The sequence below is a fragment of the Schistocerca piceifrons genome, chromosome 4, assembly GCF_021461385.2.
Source record: "Schistocerca piceifrons isolate TAMUIC-IGC-003096 chromosome 4, iqSchPice1.1, whole genome shotgun sequence".
NCBI lineage: Eukaryota > Metazoa > Arthropoda > Insecta > Orthoptera > Acrididae > Schistocerca > Schistocerca piceifrons.
The window spans coordinates 146,127,045-146,144,212 of NC_060141.1; the positions used below are offsets into that span (position 1 = coordinate 146,127,045).

General features: G+C 39.4%; 1 protein-coding gene across 1 annotated transcript in view; it reads right to left on the minus strand.

Moving 5' to 3' along the window:
* LOC124795683 (longitudinals lacking protein, isoforms H/M/V-like) overlaps window positions 1-17,168 on the minus strand; it is a 320,009-nt gene that overhangs the window by 47,956 nt on the left and 254,885 nt on the right. Inside the window, exon 8 of the mRNA XM_047259764.1 lies at window positions 11,403-11,780. Within this exon, the coding sequence (XP_047115720.1) occupies window positions 11,403-11,780 (378 nt within the window). The remainder of the gene's footprint in view (window positions 1-11,402; window positions 11,781-17,168) is intronic.

Below are 17,168 nucleotides of genomic sequence, written 5' to 3' on the forward strand. Positions count from 1 at the left end.
TCACAAGAGATGTAAGATTTGTGCAGAACAAAGCAAGACAAGACCTGGGAAAGTGCAGGACTCCATTTTCCACAATCCTTTCAAATTTTTCATACTAAATAATTTTCAATATAAAACCAAATTTGAAAATAGCATTGTTTTTAGTACCAAAAACATCAAAATCTATTTCCATTTAGGATTTACATTTTGATGCAAAAAATTGGCCAGGTGGGAACAGGACTGAGGGTTCCCTACAAACTTAATTATGTATACAGACAATTCATCCAGTCCAGGAATTGAGCACCTCAAAGATTTTTGGCTGTTATCACCACTGAGTCTGGCAACATATCGGTCCCAGGAATGCAGAGACTTTCAAGAATGTTTTAAATTTAAGTCGGAGATGATCAAATAACACCAGATTTTTTTTCATATGATTAATTATAAATTAAAGGTTTTCTGATTTTGTCCTTTACTTGTACAGTGAAACCTTACTTCTTGCCAAATTTCATGATTCTGTGTCGATGGGAAGTACACTGTAGGGGTTGATGAGTGAGTTTGCAAGTACCAAAATAATGTTGTTGTTGTTGTTGCTGCTGTTGTTGTCTTCAGCCCAGAGACTGGTTTTATGCAGCTGTCCATGCTACTCTATCCTATGCAAGCTTCTTCATCTCCAAGTAACTACTGTACTCCACATCCTTCTGAATCTGCTTAGTATATTCATCTGTTGGTCTCCTTCTACAATTTTTATCCTCTACGCTGCCCTCCAATACTAAATTGGTGATCCCTTGATGCTTCAGAACATGTCCTACCAACTGATCCCTTCTTCTAGTCCAGTTGTGTCACAAATTCTCTTCTTCCCTATTCTATTCAGTACCTCCTCATTCATTACATGATCTACCCATCTAATCTTCAGCTTCTATTCGAAAGCTTCTACTCTCTCTTTTTCTAAACTATTTATCGTCCATGTTTCACATCCAAACAGGGCTACACTCCATACAAATACTTTTAGAAAAAGACTTCCTGACAATTAAATCTATACTCAATGTTAGCGAATTTCTTTTCTTCAGAAATGCTTCCCTTGCCATAGCCACTCTAAATTTTATTTCCTCTCTACTTTGACCACCATCAGTTATTTTGCTCCCCAAATAACAAAACTCATCTACTACTTCAAGAGTCTCATTTTCTGATCTAATTCCCTCAGCATCACTTGATTTAATCTGACTACATTCCCGTACCCTCATTTTACTTTTGCTGATGTAAATCTTATATCCTCCTTTCAGGACACTGTCCATTATGTTCTCCTGCTCTTCCAGGTCCTTCGCTGTTTCTGACAGAATTACCATGTCATCTGCAAATCTCAAAGTTTTTATTTCCTCTCCTTGGATTTTAATTCCCACTCCAAATTTTTCTTTTGTTTCCTTTACTGCTAGCTCAATATATATATTGAATAACATCGGGGATAGGCTACAACCCTGTCTCACTCCCTTCCCAACCACTGCTTCCCCTTCATGCCCCTCAACTCTTACAACTGCCATCTGGTTTCTGTACAAATTGTAAATAGCTTTTCGCTCCCTGTATTTCACTCCTGCCAACTTCAGAACTTGAAAGAGTATTCCAGTTGTCAACATTGTCAAAAGCTTTCTCTAAGTTTACAAATGCTAGAAACGTAGGTTTGCCTTTCCTTAATCTATTTTCTAAGATAAGTCATGGGGTCAGTATTGCCTCATGTGTTCCAATATTTCTACGGAATCCAAACTGATCTTCCCCAAGGTTAGTTTCTATCAGTTTTTCCATTTGTCTGTAAAGAATTCGTGTCCGTATTTTGCAGCCGTGACTTATTAAATTGATAGTTCAGCAATTTTCACATCTGTCAACAGCTCCTTTCTTTGGGATTGGAATTATTATATTCTTCATGAAGTCTGAGGGTATTTCACCTATCTCATACATCTTGCTCACCAAATGGTAGTTTTGTTAGGGCTGGCTCTCCCAAGGCTAACAGTAGTTCTAATGGAATGTTGTCTACTTCTGGGGCCTTGTTTCAACTTAGGTCTTTCAGTGCTCTGTCAAAATCTTCATGCAATATTGTATCTCCCATTTCATCTTCACCTACGTTCTCTTCCATTTCCATAATATTAGCCTTGTGTACATCGCCCCTGTACAGACCCTCTAGACAGTCCTTCCACATTTTTTCTTTCCCTTCTTTGCTTAGAAATGGTTTACCATCTGAGCTCTTGACATTATACAAGTGGTTCTCTTTTCTCCAAAGGTCTCTTTAATTGTCCTGTAGGCTGTATCTATCTTACCATTAGTGATATATGCCTCTACATCCTTAAATTTGTCCCCTAGCCATCTCTGCTTAGCCATTCTGCACTTCCTGTCAATCTCAGTTTTGAGATGTTTGTATTCCTTTTTAACTGCTTCATTTACTGCGTTTTTTATATTTTCTCCTTTCATCAATTAAATTCAACATCTCTTCTGTTACAAAAGGATTTCTACTAGCCCTTGTCTTTTTACCGACTTGATCCTCTGCTGCCTTCACTATTTCATCTCTCACAGCTACCCATTCATCTTATACTGTACCGTATTTACTTGAATCTAAGCCGCACTCGAATCTAAGCCGCACCTGAAAAATGAGACCCGAAATCGAGGAAAAAAAATTTTTCCCGAATCTAAGCCGCACCTGAAATTTGAGACTCAAAATTCAAGGGGAGAGAAAAGTTTTAGACCGCACTTTCAAATCGAAACAAAGTTGGTCCATTGTAATATGAGACACAATTGAAGTTGAATGGATGAAGATACAGTTACAGTAGTTTGGTTCGAGTCATAAGCTTAAGAGTTAAGCTTTACCAAGTAGCCATTGCTATGTGCCAGGCGCTCCATCCGTATTTATACGGGTACCCTTCCTTTTTCGCGTGCCGTCTGGTTTGAATCGATTGCTTATTTTGTTTTGATCTGATAAGTGCCGTTTTCTTTGTTATAGGCGTTTACGTCACTCTAAGCTGAAAATGCATTATTGTACTGTGTCATGCACTGTTTGTCTCATTCTGACAAGGAGTGTTCATGACCTGTTGCCGCTCGCAGCATGGCTTGCTTTTGTGCGTGCTATCGCCGCTTACAACAACAACAAAAAAGAGAGCAATTGTCTCATTAGTGAAATATTGGCAAGAGACTGCTGTTTATTCTTACTTACACTGCAGCCCTCTTTCATAACAAGGAACCAAATAATAGACTGCGGATGATAGAAGATGTTCTGAACGAGAGTTTAGCGAAATCTTTTCTCCCTTTGAAAATCTTTGCAGATGGCTCTTTAGTACATTACATTCTGCTCAAAAATTAGATTCATCTTAGATTTGAAAATCTAATCGGTTGCTGTGCTTCATTTCTGACTGTATCACTATTCAGCATAAGAATAATACGAATATAAACATGACATGATATGTATATTCTTGCTCTTGTCTCACTCCAGTTTCGTAGTTCATTAGGCAGCAAACACGAAAGAATACATGGCATGTTTACATTCTTCTACCTTTTCTTTTAATTTATTTACTGACGCAGAGGTTTTGGCGCCAGTATTTATCTTTGTGCCTGCTAAGCATGCCTGTGTAGCGCTACATATATTTGATGGCAGAAGTTAGTTGTGGCGGCACTTACCAACATTTTTCAGAACTTCCTCTTACTTTGCACTTGATTCTAAGCCGCAGGTGGTTTTTTTGGATTACAAAAGCCGGAAAAAAAGTGCGGCTTAGATTCAAGTAAATACGGTATTTCTTTCCCCTGGTCTTGTCAATTGTTCTCAAATGCTCTCTCTCAAACTCCCTACAACCTCTGGTTCTTTCAGTTTATCCACGTCCCATTTCCTTAAATTCCCAACTTTTTGCAGTTTCTTCAGTTTTAATCTACAGTTCATAACCAATATATTGTGGAAATATCTTACAATTTAAAACCTGGTTCCTAAATCTCTAGCCGGCCACTGTGACCGAACGGTTCCAGGTGCTTCAGTCCAGAACCACACTGCTGCTACGGTCGTAGGTTCGAATGAGCGTGATGTCCTTAGGTTAGTTTGGTTTAAGTAGTTCTAAGTCGAGGGGACTGATGACCTCAGATGTTAAGTCCCATAGTGCTTATAGTCATTTGAACCTTTTTTGAACTTAAATCTCTGTCTTACCATTGTATAATCTATCTGAAACCTTCCAGTGTCTCCAGGCCTCTTACACGTACATACAACCTTCTATCATGATTCTTAAACGACGTGTTAGCTATGTTATGCTCTGTGTAAAATTCTATCAGGCATTTTCTTCTTTCATTCCTTACCCCCATTCCATATTCATCTACTACTTTTCCTTCTCTTCCTTTTCCTACTATCAAATTCCAGACCCCATGACAATTAAATTTTCATCTCCCTTCACTTACCGAATAATTTCTTTTATCTCATCATACGTTTCTTCAATCTCTTCATCATCTGCAGAGCTACTTGGCACATAAACTTGTGCTACTGTAGTAGGCATGGGCTTCATGTCTATCTTGGCTACAATAATGCATTCACTATGCTGTTTTGTAGTAGCTTACCTGCACTCTTATTTTTTTTAAATTCAGTATTAAACCTACTCCTCCATTACCACTACCTGATTTTGTATTTATAACTCAGTATTCACCTGACCAGAAGTCTTATTCCTCATGCCACCGAACTTCACTAATTCCCACTAAATCTAACTTTAACCTATCCGTTTCCCTTTTTAGATTTTCTAACCTACCTGCCCGATTAAGGGATCTGACATTTAATGATATGATATGTAGAATGCCAGTCTTGTTTCTCCTGATAACATATCTCCTGATGCAGTATCAAAATATGTGACATAAATAGCTAACAATGGAAAATCCAGGATGGAATGTAACAATACCAGAGAAGGAAAGTTGCTGCTCACCATGTAGCGGAGATGCTGAGCCGCGATAGGCACAATAAAAAGATTCACGCCATAAGGCCTTTGTCAGCAGTAGACACACATACATACATGCACACACACACACACACACTCACGCAAACACAACTTGCACACACATCTGCAGTCTCAGAGAGCTGAGTGTAGTTTCAGCTCTCCGAGACTGCAGATGTGTGTGCAAGTTGTGTTTGCGTGAGTGTGTGTGTGCGTGTATGTAAGTGTGTCTACTGCTGACTAAGGCCTTATGGCCGGAAGCTATGAGTGTGTGAATCTTTTTATTGTGCCTATCGTGACTCAGCATCTCCGCTATATGGTGAGTAGCAACTTTCCTTCTCTGGTATTGTGACATAAATAGCTGTATCTTTTGACTGCATTGACTCAGAAGCTTCCATTTTTAATACCGTCAAGGGACCATAGACCTCAAGATGTGACAAAAATCTCAAATTGATATGTCTACCCATTACTGGGAAAAAGGGTTTTTAACAGTCGGATAGACAGACAGATGGACAACAAAGTGATCCTATAAGGGTTCTGTTTTTTCTGACTGAGGTATGGAACTCTAAAAAATGGTGACTGATGTAAGTCTCTGTTTCTTTGCAATATTTCATAGGAAAAGACTAAATGCAAATGCAATGAAGAGATGTAAATTCTGTGCAGTAGAATGTACTACACAAAATTCAGAAAAACTATGAAAAACGATAGTATCAGCCAGTAAAACTATGCCCTAGCTGCTCAATCCTCAAAGTGTTAAAACACATCACAGAAGGAAAGAGGGGTGATTTGTACAATTATCTAAAGTGTCAACAGGAGGCATGTGCAGAAACATATAGTTGTCCTATATTGCATATAGTGGAGAGGAAGAGAGAGAGATGAGGTGCAACAAGTTTTATTAATGAAGTTGGCTACACAACCTTTAGTCTTTAAATAATAAGCTCCTTGTTATAATGGACGCTATATCTCCTTAGTACCGGGGCAACAGTACCTTTGAAATATCTCTCTATGTGCTGCAAGCACAATGGCCTTTTCTTAGCTAGCTGCTTCAGTCCCTCCACAGGTCTGCAAAAACTATTTATGGCCCACTGCAGTATGCAAGACATGTTTGCAACAGCCATTTTTCATCACTGCTATGACAATCCTACAGAAGCTGTTAGTTCTGAGAGAGGTGATAAATTCACTCTGGTAGATTTGATAGTTCATAGCTTCCATGAATGGGCCCCCTTTGGTCTTTTCAGATGTCATGATTGTGGGCTGATCTGATGGCTTTTCGTGTATTCCTTTTAGTCCTAATATGGTAGCTCTCACAAGCTGCTGGCCTGATTTTTGTGCGTCTCTTAGTTGTGATAATGTCTTTGTGCTGATATTTTGACAAGGGAATGCCCCATCATTTTCCAGGTGTGAATGAAATAAGAGATCACAGTGCATCACAACTTAAACACTCGGTGGGATGGGTTGTCAACCAGGAAACAAAAGAAGGCACATGCAGAAAGCAATACGCACCATAAATAAGAAGTGCCACCACATAAATTAAGAAAAACACCACCACACATTATCAATAGTGAAATATTAATTAACAATGGGCGGGCAAGTGGCGCTAACTCTGTCCCTCTGTTGTTTCATCAAGGAGGGAGCAACAAGATCCCACACAGAATTCAAGCAAAAAACTTTCTCTGTTTGTGAGATGGAAAGAGAAAAGGGAGCCCATGTCAGAGAAGTAAAATTTTCAGTAAATGCAAAATCGTTCAATAATATCTAAAATATCTATATTTGTTTTCTTGTATGTTGCAGGAATTTACTTCATTCTGTACATGTTACTATCAATTTGAAAGTTGTTTGAATCCAACAGGAGTCATTAATGTCATTAAAATCAATGTAAGTATTCTGAAAATGGACCACTTGTCAGTATGAGAAATAATACTGGTCCAACATGAGCTCCCTTTTCTAATCTCGTTGCTGTATATGGAATGCTTCACAAAATAGTATCACCTAAATTTTATAGGCACTTAAAGGAGCACAGATAGCTTTGTATAAAAAAAAAATTGTGCATACAATAATGCCAAGTAAGACAAGTGGTTCCCTTTTACATGAGAGTTATAAATGCCTATAGATGTTACCAATTTGCAGTTAGCAGCTTTAAAATGCTAGCTAACAGCTGACAGTACTGTAGCAGCAAAAACCTACCCCTGCAACAAATGTCAACTCTGCTGTTGTTGCTAGAAATGAAAAAGAAGTTGCTGTGATATGTATGACTGGCTAAATATCTTGAAGGTTAGTAAATCAACGAAAATAATTTTTGAAAGCACAACATAATTGGATAAATAAAAGATCTACTCACCAAGCAGTGGCAGGAGAATACACAAATAAAAGGTATTATGTATGCAAGTGTTTGGAGCTAGTGGCTCCTTCATCTGGCAGAAAGGTTGAAGGGGAATGAAGAGGGGTAAGAAAAAGGACTCGTGAGGTTTAGGAAAAGGGGTAGAGTTTGGAAAAGTCACCCAGAACGCCAGGTCAATGAAGACTTACTGCACTGGATGTGAAGGAAAGTCTTTCCTTCTCATCCTGTTCAGTAAGTCTCTCTTGACAGGGGTTCTGGGTGACTTTCCTGAACTCTACTCTTTTTCATAAACCTCACCAGTCCTTTTCCTTCCTCTCTTCCTTCCCCTTCAACCCTTCTGCCAGAAGCAGGAGCCACCACTGGCTCCAAAAGCTGACATATATAATACCTCTCATTTGTGTGTTCTCCTCGTCACTTGGTGATTAGATCTTTTATCTATCCAATTACACTGTGTTTTGAAGAAGAGTAAGTTACATAGAACTGATATAATTAAATTTTCCTTGAGACATATGAGTCTCATATTTATCTGTGATAATGATGGAAGCTGAAGAAATGAACAAAAATTTGTGCCATGGCCAGGCCTTGGGTCTCCTTGCTTACTGTGCATGTATGCTAGCCATTACACCATCACAGCTATGTTAGCTATAATGCTGTGGCTGCTTAGTAATCACTGCAAAATGGACACTGATGGACATGAATTTGTGCACCAAATCTTTCCCAAAGAAAATGGACCCGTTGGTGTGGTAATTCCCACAGGGATGACAAAACAATAAAAAGACTATCTTTCTTAGAACATAAGCTTCCATTGCACAGAGGAACAAAAAGACTTTCTGTGTCCTGAAGTATAGCTAGAACCTGAACCAGTACCTCCAGTCAGTGACAATAAGGATCCTGAGGAAGAACATGTCCAGCTAGATACTCCAGAAGCAAAGAAGAAGAGGTAAAAAAGCTGTTTGTGAAAATCTTGAACCGCTTTAGACACAAGTATTTTAAAAGTAGAAAATTAAATCCTTTGGCAACTATAAAATACGGTATCTCAATCTATTTTGGGGGGTTTCGTAAATTCAAAATTGTATGTGGTTTTGGGCCCATTAATGGCTCCAAAATCTAAGTTTGGTCTAAAAGATGCCATAACACAACAAAAATACCAATATTTTTCCAAAAAAGGCTGTGCAGAGTACGCTAATTTTTCTAGATTTGGGGCTAGTTTATTTGGTTTTAAATTTTTGTTCACTATAATGTGCTATCGGTCTGAAGGGGTTAATCATGTAATGTGTAATGTTAGCCTAAAAAAGCCTGCACCATTTGACAAAGGGCATTTTAAGGGTAATATATACACTGATTTTGTTTTTTAAATATGTCTAAATAAAAACTTTGAGGTTCGCCGATGACATTGTAATTCTGTCAGAGACAGCAAAGTACTTGGAAGAGCAGTTGAATGGAATGGACAGTGTCTTGAAAGGAGGATATAAGATGAACATCAACAAAAGCAAAATGAGGATAATGGAATGTAGTCGAATTAAGTTGGGTGATGCTGAGGGAACTAGATTAGGAAATGAGACACTTAAAGTAGTAAAGGAGTTTTGCTATTTGGGGAGCAAAATAACTGATGATGGTTTAAGTAGAGAGGATATAAAATGTAGACTGGCAATGGCAAGGAAAGCGTTTCTGAAGAAGAGAAATTTGTTAACATCTAGTATAGATTTAAGTGTCAGGAAGTTGTTTCTGAAAGTATTTGTATGGAGTGTAGCCATGTATGGAGGTGAAACATGGACGATAAATAGTTTGGACAAGAAGAGAATAGAAGCTTTCAAAATGTGGTGCTACAGAAGAATGCTGAAGATTAGATGGGTAGATCACATAACTAATGAGGAGGTATTGAATAGAATTGGGGAGAAGAGGAGTTTGTGGCACAACTTGACAAGAAGAAGGGACCGGTTGGTAGGACATGTTCTGAGGCATCAAGGGATCACAAATTTAGCACTGGAGGGCAGTGTGGAGGGTAAAAATCATAGAGGGAGACCAAGAGATGAATACACTAAGCAGATTCAGAAGGACGTAGTTTGAAGTAAGTACTGGGAGATGAAGAAGCTTGCACAGGATAGAGTAGCATGGAGAGCTGCACCAAACCAGTCTCAGGACTGAAGACCACAACAACAATCAAAAAATGATAATAAATTGAAACTTTAAAATGCATTATCTGTATTTTTCATCACGAATATTAAGCCTTTTGTAACTCACTCAAATTTAGAGATATAAATCTTTTTTAAAAATTGTTTAGAATTTAATGATGAATGTAAAAATATCAACAGTTCAAAATCCAAAATTGTTGACAAAAGATCCCTTTTCCGTTTTCATCTCACATTTGTATGGTCACTTTCAGTTTAATCTCAATGGCATTCTTAATAACAATATCCCAGCAACTGGAAGCACATGTCAGAATTTACATGTTTGTATAGTCCGTATAATGATCAGTACAAGTAAAATTTTGCAATGACAGATTTACTCAGGTTTTGTGTGTGTGTGTGTGTGTGTGTGTGTGTGTGTGTGTGTGTGTGTGTGTGTTGCTTATGCTCTATACACTAGTCCTCCATACCCCAATGGTCTGGGTCTGAACAATAGATTACAGCACAGAAGTGCACAGGATATGGTATACAACCACCTTATGCAAACCAAGATAATCCTTCACAGACCGGAAAGGGCTCTAATCTTACTTCACAACATGTTTCCACAAAATACAACCAATCCTGTTGGAAACACTAGCCGCATAAGTCAAGAAAGCTGTAGGCTTAGGCACCACCTTGTTATTGGCATCACTCATCCAGTTCATGGTTGGCTGATAGTACAATGCGCATATGATTTGTCTCTGACTATACCAATTCTGGTGAAACATAACTACAAGATGAGATAACTCAGCTGACAAACTTTATGGATCTGGAATAACCCAGGTATGAAATATCCCTTCACACTAAGCCATGATGACAACTATCAACCTGACGACGCAAAGCAGTACAGACCTGGCTTCCTATTAACATAATGAGCCAAGATGCATTCACACTCTCTCTTGATCAACACATCCAGGAAGGATATTGTAATGGATCTCGCCTCCTCAGAACTTTTGTACATCAATTGAAATGTTTGATTCCATATAAATTTCGGCCAGACTTGAGTTAATTTTTGATACTTAAATTATATTCCACATTTAAAGATATTTTTGCATATGTTTGATCACAAAAACATTATTTTTCTGATATTATAATTTTATTTTCCATTTCACAATATCAATTTTAAACCATGAAAATTAGTAATCACGTTGTCAAGTTAAACGATCCAAGAGCTGTTTTACAGCGGGCAAGTGCTCTACCAGGAATCTGCCAGGAAGTTTCATATCAGCGCACACTCCACTGCAGAGTGAAAATCTTATTCTGGAAATGTCTCCCAGGCTGTGGCTAAGCCATGTCTCCGCAATATCCTTTCTTTCAGGAGTGCTAGTTCTGCAAGGTTCGCAGGAGAGCTTCTGTAAAGTTTGGAAGGTAGGAGACGAGGTACTGGCAGAAGTAAAGCTGTGAGTACTGGGCGTGAGTCGTGCTTCGGTAGCTCAGATGGTAGAGCACTTGCCCGCGAAAGGAAAAGGTCCCGAGTTCGAGTCTCGATCGGGCACACAGTTTTAATCTGCCAGGAAGTTTCATATCAGCGCACACTCCGCTGCAGAGTGAAAATCTCATTCTGGAAACGTCCCCCAGGCTGTGGCTAAGCCATGTCTCCGCAATATCCTTTCTTTCAGGAGTGCTAGTTCTGCAAGGTTCGCAGGAGAGCTTCTGTAAAGTTTGGAAGGTAGGAGACGAGGTACTGGCGGAAGTAAAGCTGTGAGTACCGGGCGTGAGTCGTGCTTCGGTAGCTCAGATGGTAGAGCACTTGCCCGCGAAAGGCAAAGGTCCCGAGTTCGAGTCTCGGTTGGGCACACAGTTTTAATCTGCCAGGAAGTTTCAGAGTCTCACATACTTGGCTCCAGGTATCCAAACTAAGTATGATCAATATTCTGCAGAATTTATTACATGCACCATGACTTTGTTATGTTAATGTAAAGAAAACATAGATAAATCATGTTTGCATATACAGACTGAGACTTTCAACATAATCTGTAAAACACATACTGAGGGAGATGGTGCTCGTGCTGGTGATTCCTGTGTTGGTGCAGTTACGAGCTGCACGTGGAAAGGAGGTGGTGGAAGCTGTTGCTGCAGAACTGGCAGCTGTTGTTGTTGTTGTTGTTGTTGTTGTTGTTGTTGTTGCTGCTGCTGCTGCTGCTGCTGTGGTTGTTGTTGATGCTGCTGCAAGTGGTGTTGCTGCTGATGCTGCTGCGAGAGTTGACGCTGAATTGTCAGCAGAGGCGTATGAGTGGATACTACACTCTGTATCTGTGGGTCAGAATGCTGCTTCACCAAGTAGGTTGGTGTCTGCGGCACTGTCAGAAGTTGGCAACTGCGACTAGGCCCAGGTTCTGAGCTCTGCCGTTCGACACGGTGTGGAACCTGAAGTCAAACATGAACTTAAAAAGGCTACAGAAATTATGCTACTCTGGAACCATAGCTGTCTAAGGTTCCCTGAAACTAAACATAAAATGGAGCAAAAATGTAATTATTTATTTAACAAATTATTTTTCTTTATGTCACTATAACCTTTAAATCCTCGCCCCCCTCCAACAAACAACGAATATTGCCATCATGAGGTGGCTTGTGGATCTCAATGACATGCAGGTGCAACCAAACATCTGAGGGATATAAGCAGAGAGGGTAATAAAAAGGAGAAGTAATCTCTTCTATATTGTGATGACAACAATCCAGATGATTAATAGTAACATTAGTCAACTAAGCCTAGCTACATTAGTACTGCGAATGGTTGGAAGCAAGGGGAAACTACAGCTGTTATATTTCCCAAGGACATACAGCTCTACAATATGGTTTAATGATAATGGCATTATCTAGTTTAGAGCACAATGTTCCAGAGATAAAATAGTTCCCCATTAAGATTTCTGGGTGGGGACTATACAGGAGCACAATGTCAACAGTAAAAAGTAAACTTGGTGTTCTATGGGTTGAAACCTCTAAGTTTTGTTACATCCTGTAACCAGGTACGTAGGTTAGAGAACTTGAAAAGAGAAATGGATCAATTGAAGTTGGATATAGTGGGAATTAGTGAAAGAGTGGTGGCAGGTCATGTGAGTACAGGCTAGAATTCTGAAAAGAGCAAATATAAATCATTGCAAGCACTTGTTTTAAGAATCGTGAATGGTATACGTAGAAAAGATCTGAAGCCACTGTGCAGTTTCAAATAAATTATACAATGATAAGACGAGATTTCAGAACCAGATTCTAATCTGTAAAATTTTCCCTGGAACAGAAGGGGACTGTGGCCATATTAAATGAAGATTAAAACTGAAACAAATGCATAAATGTAAAAAAACTAAGGAGATGAGAACTGGATAAATTGAAAGAACCAATAGTTGTTGAGAGTTTCAATGGGATTGTTTAGGGAATAATTGACTGAAATGGGGGGAAGAAATTAAACAGAAGATGAATAGGTAGCTCTGAGAGATGAAATACTGAAAGCAGCAGAACAACATATTCAAAAAGACAAGGTCCATTAGAAATCCTTGGATCAGTATGAGATACTGAATTTGAATGACAACTGGAGAAAATACCAAAATGTAGCTAACGAAGCAAGCATTTCCACATTTCATAATAGGCAATATTTGTCATACAGTGTTACATGATCCTGTGGTGATTCTAAATATGTCATGTGAAATGGCACTGAGGTCTCTTAATTTGATGTATGGGTAGTAGGTTAATGGTCAATCTTGTAAACCACATTCAGCTACATATTCACTGCACTAGTAACTTGAACATATTAAGTAAGTGACGCCAGATTGAATTCATAGTTACTTAATTGATAGTTAGTTCATAGTTAAATGACACACACGCATCAGCTCTCGGCTGTAGTGGACTTTGAAGTGTAAGTGTAAGATCCAAAGAAACAGGTGAGAGTATTAAAATCCTAGTGATTAATCGCTGAAGAATTCATGACAAAGCACCAGAGTTTGAAGCTCTCCTAGAAAGTTGTTGAGCTCACATTTTACTAGGTACAGAAGGCTGGTTAAAATTCTAAGTTGATGGCAGTAAGATTTAGGCAGAAAATTTAAGCATGTATCGAAAGGATAGGTTAATGACACATGTTCGTGGTGTATTTGTTGCAGTAGATGAGAAACCCAAATCTACTGAGACAGGAATTGAAACTGCACATGAGATTATCTGGGCAAGACTCAATATCAAAGGCTAGGCATAAACTTACAATGGTATTCTTCTATTGACCACCAGATTTATCTGCAGATGTAACTGGAAACATTACAGAAAACCTAAATTCACTTGAAACATTAAGTTCCCCAATCATATTGTCATCATCAGCTGAAACTTTATAATCATCTAATGATCAATTGGGAAAATTACAGTTTTGTAAGTGATGGGCATGGCAAGATGTACTGCAAAACATTACTAAATGCATTCTCTGAGAACTACCTAGAAAAGATTTTTAGACAGTCTACTCATCGTGGAAGTATATTGTATCTAACAGCAACAAATAGATGTGACCTCTTTGAGGATGTCCACATACAAACTGTTATTGGTGGAGACTGTTGTAGCAACAGTGATTACTAAAGTACAAAGGCAACAAGTAGAAGGATTTATATTTTAGCAAACTAGATAACGAAGCAGTAGTATCATATCTCAAAATAAGGAACTTTAAACATTTTGCTCTTAAGAGGAAAATACAGAAGAACTGTGCCTCAGGTTTACAAGAATAGTTGACCATGCACTTGATAGATATGTGCCTAGTAGAATAATTCATCATGGGAGGGCCCCTCCATGGTACATAATCACTGTAAATAACCTTGTACCCAAGCAATAAAGGCTGCTGTGTAATAGCATAACAGGTGTAAAACAAAGCATAAGGTTATATATAGTGAGATGCTAAATGAATTGGGTTTGGTTGTCAAGAGGGCAATTGTGTGCGGTCTTCTCCAATGACCACCATACTAGAATATTTTCAAAGGATTTCTCACAAAATCCACACAAATTCTGGTCATTCATAAATGCTGATATTGGTACCCAAGTTTGTGTCCAGACACTCAAGGACAAGACAGAGAATGAAAATGAGGGCAGTAAAGCAAAAGCAGACCCACTGAACTTTGTTTAAAAACGTTCCTTTACAAATAAAAATTTGTAAGTATCGCCCCTGTTTAATTCCCTGCATGAACAAATGATACAGATATCAGTGGTGTTTAGAGACAGCTGAAATGGCTAAAATTTAACAAATCTCCAGGATCCAATGGAATACCTATCATATTTCATACCAAATTTGTGGCCAGTTTATCACCTTTTTTAACTGTAATCTATCCTAGAGCCCTCAAACAAAAAACCGTACCAATAAATTGGAAGAAAGCACAGGTCACATCTGTCTACAAGTAGGGTAACAGAAGTGACCCACAAAACTATTGCCCATAATAACCTTGACATCTGTTTCTTGTAGAATATTAGAACATATTCTGAGCTCCAACATAATGAGGCACCTCAAACAGAATGACCTCCTCCATGCGAACCAGGATCGAATCCACAAACATTAATCATGTGAAATCCAACTCTCATCTTTCTCACGACATCCTGAAAACCATTGACAAAAGCAGTCTGACAGATGCAATATTTCGCAGTTTCCAAAAAAATTTGACTCAGTACCACATCAGCACTTACTATGAAAATGATATAATGAAAAGGGTAGTTGCTACTCATTGTATAGTGGAGATGACGAGTTGCAGAAAGGCACAACAAGAAGACTCTCGGAAAGTTAGCTCTGAGCCAGCAAGGCCTTTGTCAAAAATAGACAATCACAAACAAAACACACACACACACACACACACACACACCCACACACACGTGCATGCGCACAAGCAACGCACACACACATGACCACAGTCTCTGGCAGCTGGAACCAGATGATCATACAGGCTATCCAGCAAAATTTGTTATTGGACTGAAGGCTTTTTGATATGGAGGTTGTGGCATGTTAACACAGCATCACTGACAGATGTAGAATTAATTTTCGGTGTCCCCCAGGGAAGTGTATTGTGAGCCTTGTTGTTCATTTTGTATATTATGACCTTGCACATAATATTTATTAATAGTTACCTCAGACTTTTTGCTTATAATGCAGCTGTCTATACTGAAGTACTGTCTGAAAAAAGCTACACAAATGTTCATTTGGATCTTGATGAGATTCCAAAGTGGTGCAAATATTGGCAACCTGGTTTAAAAGTTCAAAAATGTAAAATTGTGCATTTCACAATAAAAGTAGTATCCTGTGACTACAGTATCAATAAAACACAAATGAAAATGGCCAATTCATACAAATACTTGGCTTTAACACTTTGTATGGGTGTGATTTGGAACAGTCACATACGGTCAGTTGTAAGTAAAGTACATGGCAGACTGTGGTTTATTTGTATAAATGTAATAAGTCTACAAAGGAGATTGCTTACAAAGCACTCATGTGACCCATCCTAGATTGCTGCCCATGTGTAAGGGACCCGTATCAAATAGAATTAACAGGGGACACTGAACAATGGAAAATCCAGTATGGAATGTAAAAATGTCATGAAAAGGAAAGTTGCCACTCACCATATAGCAGAGATGTTGAGTCGCAGATAGGCACAACAAAAAGACTGTGACATATAAAGCTTTTGGCCAGGAAGATCTTTGTCACACACACACACACACACACACACACACACAAACTGTAGTCTCAGGCAACTGAGGCCACACTGCGAGCAGCAGCACCAGTGCATGACAGTAGTAGTGATGGGAGAGGGGGGGATAGGGTACGAAGAGGTTGGGACGGAGGGGGAGATGGTGTGCAGACAGTGAAGTGCTGCAGGTTAAACGGAGGGCAGGCGAGAGATGGGTGGGGGGGGGGGGGGGGGTAGGTAGCAGCATAAAAGGAGAGAAGTAAAAAGACTGGGTGTGATGGTGGAATGAGGGCTGTGTAGTGTTCTGAAAAGGGAACAGGGAAGGGGCTGGATGGATGAGGACAATGACTGGTTGAGGCCAGGAGGGTTACAGGAATGTAGGATATATTGTAGCCAAAGTTCCCACCTGTGCAATTCGGAAAAGCAGGTGTTGGTGGGGAGGATCTATATGGAACAGGTTGTGAAGCAGTCATTGAAACGAAGAGTGTCATGTTTGGCAGTGTGCTCAGCAACAGGGTGGTCCATTTGTTTCTTGGCCACAGTTTGTCAGTGGCCATTCATATGAACAGACAGCTTGTTGGTTGTCACACCCACATAGATTGCAGCACAGTGGTTGCAGATTAGCTTATAGATCACATGACTGGTTTCACAGGTAGCCCCATCTTCAATGGAACAGGCGATGCTTGTGACCGGACTGGAGTGGGAGGTGGTGGGAGGATGTATGGGACAGGTCTTGCATAGGTTTATCACAGGGGTAAGAGCCATGAGGTACGGCGGGTGGGAGCAGGGTTTGTGCAAGACAGATGAGTATATTGTGCAGGTTCAGTGGAGAGCGGAATACCAGTGTGGGAGAGGTGGGAAGGATAGTGGGCAGAACATTTCTCATTTCAGGACACGACAAGAGGTAGTCAAAACCGTGGCAGAGAAGGTTCTGGAGGAATGTGAATAGGGTGTCCTCTCCCTCGATCCAGATTGCTAGATGTCATCAATGAATCTGAACCAGGTGAGGTATTTATGATTCTGGGTGTTTAGGAAGGTTTCCTCTAGATGAACCATGAATACATGGGCATAGGATGGTGCCATGCTGGTACCCATGCCCATACCCCAGATTTGTTTGTAGGAAATGCCT